Here is a 13,588-nt window from a genome sequence, read left to right on the forward strand (position 1 = left end):
TGTTCTAGTGGCAACTAGATCGATTTTGTCACGAAGCTAGTGAATCTTCGAAATTGCCCGAAATTTTCATCAATTCAAAATCGAGGAGGCAGTCAACAACAGTCAGCAAATACAAACAAAATGGAAGAAATGGTTTGATTTCGTGTTTGTATCTACTGTGCAGGCGCTGATGGTCTCCATCAAGAGAAAGGTTCAAGATTTCATACGAACTGGAGAAATTTAACCATCTATTTCTATAACCTCAAAGTTTCGAAGAATGTTACTGTGAAGCAACTATTAATGTACCATTCGAACTCATTGAAACACGAATAACCGGTCTTTTTGTGCGTACCAATTTACTTTTAGTCAGCTTTTGTGACAAAAATTTAGCACAGAGCTTTGAAAATCGAGACTGGGAAGAAATCATTTGGCTTTGCTGCTAAAAATAGGAGATGTTTTTAATTGTTCATATTTTCTGTGTCCAAATTCTACTTTCTCATAACTGTTTCGAAAATTATGTCGCTCTAAATAAAAATTTAATTCTCCTGTGCAAATTTTAATACATTTTAGATGCATTTCTCCATCACTCATTTATTGAGCAACTAAAGTTTAAAATGAATGCTAAATGTAACTGCCTTGAATAGCTGATTTCAAAATTTTTGGAATTTTTATGCGGACATCAAAAAAAGTAATGTTAAAGTATGGCTGAAAATACTACAATTGCTCCAGTGCAAGATGCTACACTGAACTATGAAAATCATGCTGTGCAGTGTCATCGTTCGGAAATTCCAGACCAGTTAACCATACCACATACAAACTTCTGATTTCTTTAATCCAACGATTGAACAGCCAAACCCGAATCAACGTCACACAATCGGATAATCGTTAAACAAAGTCCACAAGAGCCGTTGTCAATTATGTTCGACATCTATCGATAGTCCTTCTTTCGCCGAGTATGCCGACTCGACAGCACAAACGTCATCGTCGTCACCTTGTCTTTGTCGTTGTCACACATTCGGCATCCTGCAATGTCCAGCCAAACGACAAACGGCTACCAAATGACTTGGTCATTTTCCTTTATTTGTTCATTGCCAGCAACTTGCTTGTCAATGGGTGAAAGACCGTATCGGAACCGTTGGCTGTTGGGGGGAGGGCGAACGTAAATATGCTAAACATGTGCTGTTGCTGCTGTTAAAAGATTTCCAGATTTTCCATCGCTGATAGAACCGGACGGGTCTATGATCGAAGGGGAATAAATAAGTCATGTTAGCACATACCGACGGACATATCGCTGGAAAGGACATCGTGGCACTTTGAGCGAAACGGACGATTGGCAGTTCAGTGGGTACTTGAATGTATCGACAAATGTATATAAATGACGGCCGGACACCGCAAATCATCACCAGTTTCGGTTGAACCGTGACCAGTCAAAGATTATAGTGATATACCGTTTATCCTGTGTTGACACCAATGGCAACTTCTCTGATCTGCCATGTGTGTGGTGATCGCAGCTCTGGCAAACACTACGGATCCATTTGCTGTGACGGATGTTCCTGTTTCTTCAAGCGAAGCATCCGAAAGCGAGCACTGTACACTTGCATCTGTAAGTAGATTATGGTAGCTGGGGAATACTACTGAAACCGAACCATAATTATACTCCCGAACAGCCGGCCAGGGCGGTTGTGCAGTTGATAAGGCCCGCAGGAACTGGTGTCCTTTCTGTAGACTGCAGAAATGCTTCACGGTTGGAATGAATGCTTCGGCCGTGCAGGAGGAACGTGGACCCCGGAAGAATCGAAAATTACAAGCGAGAGTGTTGCTCAAAAAAGTTGCATTGTTTAAGTTCAGTACGGAGCTGCGGACGCCAGGTATTAATGGAATACTTACGAGTGTGTGGAACAAGTTGCGGGGTTTGCCAGTACTGAAATTAAAATTATCACATGCTTCAGTTGATCTTGAGTTACTTGAACGCATCCGACCATGATAATAGAATAGAGCAGAATTGGTTCCCAGAGGATAGTTGGTGCCGGATTAGAGGCAACATACTATTACGATCCTTGGGAATATACACGTACATGTACTTCAGCAAAAGCGTTTAATATTTTAATTTGTCGTTGTAATGATAAAGCGCATGCTTTATAAAATACCGTGCGGCTCCTTAAATTTTGCTGGCAGTGAGGGAAACGTCTTGTTTTACTTTTCTGCAAATGTCAGATAAAATCTTTCAGAAGAATAATACTATTCCTAAATAAAGATGAAAAGAGAGATAAACATATAAATTTATTACATACTTTAAGTTACTCTTTGAAATTGTTACATAATCACATTATGCTAGAGCCATTAGAAGCATTAGACTTTGCCACAAAAAGCCACTTTGCATACTTTGTTTTTCCAATATTAATTTGTCTGATGAAAATAATTTTACTATCGATTTTGTTCAAATAACTATATTTATTTACTTTTCTTTACGTTTCGTCTTAGACTCGTCAGTGCAGAGCAGTTCAAATTGAACTGCTTAGTGCAAACTTAAACAGTTCAATTTGAACCGCTAAGCAGACGCAAAGTTAATGCTACTTGCAGAACACTTTTTCAATTGGCACCGAAGTGCCGAACGAAAACATCTTTTTCGACTAAGACTGGCCGATTCAGGTATGGTCATTTAGGGGTTATCCTATGTTTGTGCTTTGGGCACATAACCATTTTTACTTTTCTTTACGTTTCGTCTTAGACTCGTCAGTGCAGAGCAGTTCAAATTGAACTGCTTAGTGCAAACTTATTTATTTGTTCATTTATTTTATTTATTTATTTATTTATTTAATCAACAGACAAATTTAAGTCCTAATGATTGTTTCTAAGAATATTTAAAAAAAATTCTCTTATTCGGCTGCGGGAAAAATGAAAATCGAATCCCGTCGAAACACCGTTGAAGGTTCGTTGCAATCCAATGACAGCACCGTTGATTCCGTAGTTAATACGACGTAGAGGCAATCTGAGGAGGTTGTTGTTGCGGAGAGCTCTGGAACGAACATTGATGTTGATTTGACTAAGAAGTGCTAAGCAGTCGATATTGTTCGTCAAGACATCGGCAATCAGCATTGCACGGAACAGGTCACGACGCACTTGCAAAGTATCGAGCCTGATAAGCATCCCACGGCTTTCGTAGCTCGGCAGCTGATGAGGGTTGGTCCAGGGCAATTTGCGAAGAGCGAAACGGCCGAAACGTCGTTGGATTGACTCAATTCTGAGAACACCGTTAACATAGTGAGGGTTCCATATCACCGAGCAGTATTCGAGTGTTGAGCGAACAAGTGAGCAGTAGAGCGACTTCAAACAGTATATATCTGAGAAGCGCTTAGCAGTTCTCATAACAAATCCCAAACAACGAGAAGCCTTCGTAACTGTGTATCCAATATGCTGCTTGTAATTCATTTGTTCGTCTAGATAAACTCCAAGATCCTTGACTCACTGACCTTCCAGTGAGTAATTTACATCGTTGAAATAAAGGAGGAAAATCAGTGGACCGAGATGGCTTCCTTGAGGTATTCCGGAAAAAGCAAAGAGCTCCTGCGATAGACTATCATTGATTTTAACCGCCAGCCGTCGATTGCAGAGATACGATTGCATCCATCGAAGAATACTGGAACCGAAACCCAGCCTATCCAGTTTGGCGATCGTGATAGCGTGATTGATCTTATCAAAAGCTGCGGAGAACGAATAAGCAACGAATATGAACAAAAGGGTTTCACCATCTGTGCTATTCACACACATTCGTACGTCAGGTATTGTAGATGCCTATGAGGAAACTAGATTCATAACTTATAGTTCTGATGAATATTAATTTAAAGAACATTGCTTTTAGTGTTTCTAGGATATTTACACAGTGTAAACTGCCAAGAAACAAATTGATCGTTTTGAAAATGGGCTCAAATGCAAAATTTCTGCTATAAAATGTTTAAAGTATGTTTGAAATGTGATCAAATTTGGTCTTGGAATGCGAACATTATGTTAAAAATGATTTCTGTAAACCCACACTTTAAAAATAAACCGTAAACATTGCCTATATGGCTTTGCTTCGCGTCTTGTAGCACGTCGTGAGGCAAGGTCTTCTTTCTCGTACAATACTAACGAGAGCGAACCCTTCATTTCATTACATTGTCATGGATTGCTTAGTTCATGTGTTAACTGAGACTGAGAGCACAGACAATTTACTTGGCAAGGGGAATTGGTCTGCTCAGTAGTATATACTCTCACGCATCCAGTTTCTCTCTAATATAGGTCTCTCATTGAGCTATGTCAATCAAAGTGTTCACAGTAGATGTTTTTTGTTGCTTCGTTCGTTTGAGGATTCACAATACAAGCCCTGAGGGCAGTAATTCCACGATAATAGTCAATGTTCTTTTTGTCTCCTTTTTTGTGAACTGGAAACATGTAGGAAGATTTCCACATAACGGGAAAGACTCCGGTCGTGGGTGATAGTTGAAACAGTTGGCATAAGGGAGTTACTATTGCACTTGAACATCAAGATTTCAAGACAATTGCCGGAATATCGTCGGGTCCAGCAGAGTGTGAAGGTTTAAGTTTTACGATTGCCGTTAGTACAGCGTCGATGTCGATATTGATTAAATTCAAAAGACTGGCTCGATATGGGAACATTAAGAGCCGCCTGAGAGATTTGGTACGGGCTTAAGGTCTCTCTAGAAAAAACGCTGGAAATTTTTTTTCCTAAACATCTCTTGCGTGAATCTCTTGCGTAATTGAAAAATGACAAATCCTACAAAAAAGTAATGTAACTTGCATGCAACTAATCAAATTTTTTTACCAGGAGGAGTACAGGAAAAAAACTGTTTTAATCCACCTAGCGGTGTAAATACCATTCTCATACAACACTTGTTTTCATAAATATTACGAAGGAACTCTTCCAAAAACATTTCTTTGAATCTTGAATAAGAACATAAAAGTATGTAATAGAATAACCTTTTGAATTTATATACAGTTTTAAGCTAAGTTTACAGGAATTATTCGTTTTTTGCATTTTTGCTGCAAATGACAATTTATACACTTCACCTTGTTGTTTCGGAACCGGAAGTCGGATATGAAAGCAAAGCAAAGTCCTGGAATTACAGTCCCTTTCTGGAATTTTGGCTTTTCTATTTCAACAGACTTCGCAGCCAATTCTTAGCGTACAGAAGCTTTGCTGGACTAGTACTACGATCCTATTTACACTAATTCCCTATTCCCTCTCCGTTCTCTTGGATTTCATTCTATCCGTCCTTGGATTTCATTCTATTATCTCGACTGGTACTGTGAGATCAGCATGTGTCAAATTAAAACGTTCATCTAGTGCTGGACCCGATGGAATTCCATCTGTGGTAATAAAACACTACTCTAACAGTCTATTGGTTCTACTATCCAATATATTCAACCTTTACGTCCAGGAACTTTTCCTGAAATATGGAAAAAATCCTACGTGTTTTTAGTTTATAGAAAAAGGGAACATCGCACCGTATCTAAGATGTTTGAAATTATAGGTCTGGATTTTATAACACACATTTGCTCTAACTATATATCTGAAACTAAACAGGGTTTCATGTCTAACAGTTCGACGTCTACAAATTTAGTATCCTACACTTCCTTTATCATACGCTCGTTACAATCACGACTACAAGTAGATTTTATCTACACCGATTTCTCCGCTGCGTTCGACAAAATCAATCATCACATAGCAATCTCAAAGTTAAATAGACTGGGATTTAACGGGTCATATCTGAGTTGGCTTCAGTCATATCTTACTGGTCGAAAAAAGTTAGTGAAAATAGAATACAGTACAACCTTACTATTCGCTGTTACCTCTGGAGTTCCTCAAGGAAGTCACCTTGGACCGTTTATATTTTTACTTTATCTACACGATCTAAATTTTTCGATCAATTGTATGAAACTATCGTTCGCCGATAACTTCAAATTATTTCATATCATCGAATCTACAACTGACGCAGAATTCTTACAAGAGCAGTTGAATAATTTGACTAATTGGTATATTATCAACAGAATGGTTTTAAACGCCTCCAAATGCTCCGTCATCTCTTTTAGTTGCAAGCAGTCTGTAGTCAGTTTCGACTGTTATATATCACAAATTATTCTGGAACGTACATCGTCCGTGAAGGACCTTAGTGTCTTCCTGGACTCTAAGTAAAATTTTAAGAAGCACATTGAGTCTACTATCTCCAAAGCTTCTAAGCTACTAGGATTCATGTTCCGTGTTACTAAAAAGTTCGATAATGTACATTGCTCGAAAGCATTGTATTGTACCTTAGTTCACTCTACGATCGAATATGCCTCGGTTGTCTAGTTATCTTACTACCAAAACGATATCCAATGCATTGAAGCAATCCAACGAAAGTTTGTTCGGATCGCTCTGCGTCGGCTTTCTTTGAGATACCCTTGGAACCTTCCAAGTTTATATGACAGATGCGAACTGATTGATCTCGATTTGTTATCTCTTCGTCGCGATGTCAGCAAGGCTTCTTTTCTGGCAGATCTCCTCCAATCAAGAATAGACTGCTTCGAGCTCTTACAGCATTTGCAAATAAATATCCATCGCCGTAATCGTCGAATCTATTCTTTTCTTAGGATCCCCTATGCTAGAGCGAATTATGGGAACAACGAGCCTTTTGCCAGCATGTGCCGCATATTCAACCACTGCTCCAATTCATTCGAGTTTAATCTATCACGAAATGTTATCAAGAAATTGTTCATAGGGTTACTATCTAATTAGTATTAGTTCTATTTATTTTAGAAACACTATATTTAAGTAAAATGTATCATTTGGATGATTGAAATCTGTTGATAAAGAAGAAGAGGAGGTTTTATGCCTGTTGGAGAGCAAGTTTGACAGAAACGAACTCCTCTGGACTTTTCCCTGCTCCAAATAAACAATAAACATTAAACAAATTGGCTGAAATTGGCTCGTTTGGCCAGCAACGTGCGTAACTTAAAATTGAAACAATTTTGAGCGAAACTCAGAAGAACTTTTCCGTCTTGCCTTTCTCACTATTGCCCCACAGAAATTTTTTGAATTTCATATCAATCGGGCTTACGGTTCCTCGATTACAGAGTGAAAAGTGAAAAAAACCTGCAAATTGAATAGTTTGCTTACAACAAAGAGGATGTAAATTTTAGCTAATTTCTCAAAAAAAACAGTTAGTTAGTTACTCTAGTTTGCTGGTCTTGTAAGTTGATGATCACATGAACTCATAACGAGCCTACCAATCCAAAGATTCCTGTACCGGAAATAGTGGTCAAAGTCTGTAAAAATGGAAATCGCTCAATTTTCTCTGAGGTATACTAACCTAGGATAAAATAAAGGTTTTTATTATCCAATGCAAGATTCCTATGTTTGATCTTCATCCGACTTCCGCTTTCGGAATTTCCGGGTGATGAGCATTTAAAATCTCAAACCGTCGCACAGTGGTCCAAAACTGGAAAAAGACAGTCAAAAGTCTGTACTGACTTTCACTGATCCTTAAGAGCTAACGTGTTTTCGAAGAAGATTTGCAAGATTATATTACGCTTCTTTTGAAACTGGCATTTTAATTTTTGTTAGCACCTTAATTGGGGGTAGCACCAATTTCGAATAAATTTTTTTTTTCACAAAAAACATTTAAAGTATTTTTGCTGAAAATATAAATAGTAAAAAAAATATTTTTAGAGATATATTCACTTTATTTTAAAAACATTTTTTTTTATTTATCTAGCTCCATCATCTAAGTATCTACTACAAAGAGCGCGTAAACACACATAAACATCATTATTTTTACGTTTCGTCTTTGACTCATCAGTGCAGAGCAGTTCAAATTGAACTGCTTAGTGCTAAACTCGGCAGTTCAATTTGAACCGCTAAGCAGACGTAAAGTTTCTGCTATTTACAGAACACTTTTTGTTTTGCAACGAAGTGCAATGTCTTTTCTGACGTGCCGAACGAAAACGTGTTTTCGACTATTTCTGGCCGATGCAGGTATGGTCATTTAGGGGTTAGCCAAATTTTGTGCTAGGGCACATAACCGTTTTCATTATTTTTACGTTTCGTCTTTGACTCATCAGTGCAGAGCAGTTCAAATTGAACTGCTTAGTGCTAAACTCGGCATAAACATGCTTATTCTGGCACGCGCAACTTAAGCAAATTGTTGGGATTTTTATTTTGTTTACTTTTTGACAATTAACAATATTACAAAAAATCTTAGTGGAACTCGATGTAATTTTTTTAGGCCTTTTCAAAGTGGGTTTTAAATATTGAAAATCCGAAAAATTATCAAAAGTTCAACACGTATTAAAAAAATAAAAAAATGTTTTCCAATCAAAATATGAAAAAGTATTGTAAAAGTACAAACCTTTACGAAGAGATTTCATTTTTAAACGTGTAAATCAATTGAGTTATCGCGAAGCAACACGTTTTTTTAAAATAATATATTGATCGTGCGACGCTCACTTCATCTCTAAGCAGCTCATACCGGTGAGCAGCTCCGAACCGATCAGCTCACCAAAGGGAATCGATTCAATGTATCAGCTCATCAGCTCATTTAAATTGAACTGAAGGTTTGTTTTGAGCGCCGTTTTTTTTGCTCCGTTTTTCTTTCATATGCATGATCGAAATCATTGATGAACAAAGAACAATGCTATGCGAACTAACTTGTTTGCGGATTATTATTATGTCATATTTGAGAATATCTGCAAAAGTGACATCCCTGAATGTAGCTTAGCCTACTGAGTGAGAGGTAAGATTTTTTATTGACAACGGCTCATTCAATCTGTTAAAGAAGGATAAATACACACTTGGAAAAACGAACAAAAGCTCATGCACACATTTCTTCTCATTTATAACTCGCTCTTCAAGAGCCGAAAATCCGTTCAGCTTGTAGCTTGTTTCCACCTTAATAGCAGAGATGCGAGGTAATTTTTTAAAAAATCTGTGATCAAGCCAAAAACCTGTCTGTGAAAATCTGTGCACGTTTCCCCGTTTCCATAATAACTAATCGGAATCATTTTGGTAAGCAAAAAAAAAGGTCTCACTATTTCCTAACGCTCTGTAATTTTTGGTGCTAAACTGTGATCAATTTCAAAAATCTGTGATCGATTTCAGAAATCTGTGAAAATCTGTGCCATTTTTAAAATCTGTGCTAAATGTTGAAAATCAGATTAATCTGTGAACCTGGCATCCCTGCTTACCAAAGCGGTGTACTGGTGAGCTGCGGTTCTTTTAAAAAGAGCTGTGAGCTATCAGCTCTTTTTAAAAATTCGATTCACTGGAATAGCTCAGGAACGAATTGCCCATCTCTACGCACAGGAATAGCAGACGCGTGACGCCCTCCGTTTCTTAACTATTTCATGGTAAAATTGTAAAAGTTTGCATATTTCGCTTCAGTACAAGGTTTCCTAGGTAAAAATAGGTAAAATGATGTATAACTTTTCCAGAACAGAATAAACCTATGCATTACCTTCTACGAAATTATGGGAATTTATATTTTCTACAATTATTCCAAACAAAATATGTAAAAAAATAACTTGAAACAAGTTATGATTAGAAAACTAGTTTTAATGGGGTTGTCATAATTCAATAACTAAAACTAACTTTGGAATGGCCTAAAAAAAAGTTCCATCGAGTTCCACTTAGAATTTTTTTATAGTATTGGGCAAATCTTTTCCTATAAATTTTGTAAAAATCAGCTGCATAAAGTTGCATATTTCGCTTCGGTGTAAGGTTTTATCATAGGCAAAAATAAAGGTAAAATGTTGTATAACTTTGCCAGGAAACAACAAACCTATACACTACCTTCAACAAAAATATGGGATTTTTTATTTTCTTCAATTATTCCAAACAAAGTATGCATAAAAAAATAACTTGAAACAAGTTATGAATAAAAAATTGATTTTAAGGGGGTTGCCACAAAAACGCTTTGTATATCCGAAACGGTGCGACCTACACTTTTGGTATATTTGAAGTAAAGTAAATTATTTTTAATAGTTCTAAAAGTTTGTTGAAGAAAAAAAAAATATCTCTTCAGAAAAAAAGTTATGGTTATATTTTTTGTCAAAGAAGGCCATGAACAATTAGGGATAGAATCAAATTACGCGGTATATATTTGTAAATAATTTCTTAAAATCAACTATATGCATTAAAAGAACGGTTTGGTAGCTACTGATTTATGTCCACGTTTTTATTGATTCGAACCACTGTGCGTCGCATAAAACGATGATGCAGCAAACATAAAAATTGTTGTAAATTGAGCACCAAACTATTTTCATTTATAGGTCATTGTTACCGACTTCGGCTTTACTGGTTCCCGGATTCCAGAAACATTGGAAAGAATGACCAAAATCTTCAAACTAAAACTCACTTCATTTTTTTTTTCAGAAATGATTCAACCGATTTTCACAAAATTAAATTCAAATGTAAAGTCTCGTATTCCTGCACTTGATAGTAATAATAGAAAAGCTCATTTTACCAAGACAAAGTGTATTACCGAGATTCAGTAGAATAATATTTCGTTCATCCGTTATTGTTTGGACTTTAAGGATTTGGAGCCCAGCCGGAATCCATCAAAACCAACCTTTTTGATCAATGAGCATTACCTAGTAAAATCCCGGTTTCTATGAAGCCTCGTAGTTTTTGTTAAGAAGTTTAATGTTGGTGTTAAATCATGTTGATAAAATGCTACATTTTAAATATTTCCTATGAAACATGTTTCTACAATTTAGTCCAATGCCTTTTATTAGTTCGGTCGATACTGTTACTTTTAGTTTACTCATTTAAAAAAAATGTTTCTTCCAATAATAGTTGAAGTGTTTTTCTCTGCATTTTCGACAAACCAAAAGAAGAGTATAATTTTTGACTGCCAAACGGTTTCTTTCTCAATTCAAATATTTTTTCCGTACAACGTTCTTTGAAATCTTAGTTCGAAAGCTGCAAACTCCACAAATTCTTTCAATTCGGCTCGCAGAAATACTCAACCGAAGAAATCAATTCCTTAACATCCACACAAAAATATGGCCGTAATCATCATTGTCCATTCAACCGTACCATCCTCAGAGACCATTCATCCATCGCAAATCCTCGCACAAGTGATGGTGGCCTGCATTCGCCAGGCTCGAGTCAACGAGAGCTTCGCGTCGTTCAGTCGAGAGCAGCAAAACCAAATCCTTCGTCACGTCTGGTTTGAGTGTTTCATTCTACGTGTTGCGAACTGGTCCATCGACATCTCCTCCATAGTGGAAAGGTAAAATGCTCCCGAGTATCAGCTATTTTATGATGCGATAAAGAAAATATTTACTTTTCAATTTGCTAGATGTGCCGATGAGTCGCTGCGGGAAATCGTCCACCGAACGAAGGCACTGAAAGTGGATCTAATTGAAATTTCTCTACTTGAGACGATGATACTTTGCCGAAAAGGTGAGCTACTGAACAATGGCGATGGCGATGGCAAACCAATCCGAGTCGGGCCATTTGAAGATTTAAAGAATTTCAAACTAATCTTTAGCGAAAACATTTTCTCGTAAGCTAAGGTTTAATGTCTTCCTCACAGAATTCGCATTGAGTGCAAAGGAAACTCAGCAACTTGAAAGCACATCCGAAACGGCGCTGATCGCCCTCGGCCATTATAGTATGCAACAGATGAGCACTCTTGCTCCCCCACCGTCTTCAGCCGGTCCGTTGTTTGGTTTCCAGAATCACCGGCGAATCGCCTCCGGAGATTCGCCCACACCAGCACAGTCTCCGCCCAACAACAGCAGCAGCAGCACCCGTGGTAGGTCCGACCGTCCGTTGGTGTCAACGTTTTTGCCATTTTCGTGCTATCGCTTCGGAAAGCTACTGCTAGGATTGAGAGGCTTATCGATGCACTGCTACGAAACCTCGGTACGTGCCATGTTTCGGGAGATCGCTGGTGATGGTTTAATGGAGCACTTTGTAACCAAATTATAAGGGGGACGAAAGGTTAATGTTTGTGACGGTGAAATCCCATCTTGGCCAAGCGATGACAGCTAGGACGACGGGAACGTCCGTGGCGTTTGTGAGATGGATATCGTTGATGATAGACTTGACATGCATTTCACAAGTTTCACGTTCCATTCATGCACTGGCTTCTGCATACAGTTTTTTTTGCAAGGGGATTGGGTTCATGCCATAACTAAATTATACCACAGCTAGAAGCGAACTGGACTTGTATGTCAGAAGTAGAAAAGTTTCACTCAATAATTGTATTCGTATGAAGTTTCCGTCCGCTCTGTACAGGATATAAAACTACAAAACTAGAATGATTGAGCAATTGCTCATGAATACAAAATTTACTTCCTGGATTATTAGCAGTAAACGAAACTTGTGTAGAAATTAAATGAAATGGTAGAAAATCAGCAAATTTCCGCATTTGGGTAAATAAAAGCTCGTTTTTTTGCTGTTTCTGTTTGATCCGGAAAATTTTTGACAGGAAGTGAAAGAACGCTGTAATATAAGCGGATCTATGTTCCGACACTCCGTCGTATCAAAAATCCTACAAGGATTTGATCCCATTTCACAGGAGAGTTCCTTTTGTCATGCTCGAACACTGGAATGGAAAAGGCAAGCCTCGCTCTGTAGGAACAACGTTTTTGACAAAAGTGGTGTGAGTCGGTTCGAATTTTCGGTCGTCTTCACACAACTTAAGGATGAAAGTCGCCCCAGTCAAAGTAAATTCAGGAACCATCGCTATTACAAATCACAGCTTTAAGAGAACGATGTGGTATAATGGCCAAAATGAATAGGAAGGAAGAAAATGAATAGGAAACTAATGAAAATGTTTGAAGGTATGCTAAAGCTGTATTACACAGTAAATTAATTTAATTAATTTATTAAAACAAAATTCAATAAATAAACATATCAATTATTAATAAATTTGTTTTTTATTATTATTTAAGCAATGTCCTGCAACAGAGCGAAAAAAAACAAAAATAAATTCGAAAGAATCGATTCGTAATCGAAAAGTAGGGATAGTAAAATATCACGATGTAGAATTAACATTGGTGGCGAGATATAGCGGGCTGTGTTTGTAATATTCTTACGAAATTGAGTTCGGTGCCGTGATCCACGTAAGTAAACATGTAAGCATGGCTCAAAATGCTATTTCAGCGCTAATATTTAGAGTTTTCGGGTATGTAGTTTAATTGTCGTAGTTATCAAGTATTTCCGTCTTGGTAAATATGAAATAATGTTCTCGGTAACTGGAAGTGATTCGATGGATGATCCTGAAACGCTCGATGTTTACATTTTTCTTCCCCATATCTTCCTGTTTTTCCAAAATAAAAACGACTACCGCACTCACATATAAAAAATCTAGCCACCTGTCCATTTGACATCGTGGTATTGTGTATCTCGATTACACTGAAATTTTATCGAATCGACCATGTTTCGTATTATGGTTCTCGATTCTATCGAGAAGTAAACGACTTAACTCGATAAGAAATACTATATAGCTAACAACTTCAAACTATCGATTACGTTTCTACGTTTATTACATGTATATAGTAAATTTTTTTTAACGTGTTGTTTTATATCACCTCTATTCTGTACGTCGATCGATTCGAAATA

The 13,588-nt window shown here is 37.3% G+C and overlaps 1 protein-coding gene across 1 annotated transcript; it reads left to right on the plus strand.

The window, feature by feature from the left end:
* The first annotated feature begins 1,443 nt into the window (after window positions 1-1,443).
* On the plus strand, window positions 1,444-11,950 carry LOC131432343 (retinoic acid receptor RXR-gamma). Its single transcript, XM_058598560.1, has 5 exons — window positions 1,444-1,582; window positions 1,647-1,792; window positions 11,062-11,246; window positions 11,316-11,419; window positions 11,736-11,950. The coding sequence occupies exons 1-5, from the start codon at window positions 1,450-1,452 to the stop codon at window positions 11,948-11,950; spliced, it is 783 nt and encodes a 260-aa protein (XP_058454543.1). The 5' UTR covers window positions 1,444-1,449.
* The last annotated feature ends 1,638 nt before the right edge of the window (window positions 11,951-13,588 follow it).

Source organism: Malaya genurostris, chromosome 2 (assembly GCF_030247185.1).
Source record: "Malaya genurostris strain Urasoe2022 chromosome 2, Malgen_1.1, whole genome shotgun sequence".
NCBI classification, from domain to species: Eukaryota; Metazoa; Arthropoda; class Insecta; order Diptera; family Culicidae; genus Malaya; species Malaya genurostris.

Coding starts and splice junctions, on each gene's coding strand:
- LOC131432343 (XM_058598560.1), top strand. CDS start 1,450: ATGGCAACTTCTCTGATCTGCCATGTGTGTGGTGATCGCAGCTCTGGC. Junction 1,793..11,061: donor ATCGAAAATTACAAGCGAGA/GTGTTGCTCAAA, acceptor CCATCCTCAGAG/ACCATTCATCCATCGCAAAT. Junction 11,247..11,315: donor ATCTCCTCCATAGTGGAAAG/GTAAAATGCTCC, acceptor TCAATTTGCTAG/ATGTGCCGATGAGTCGCTGC.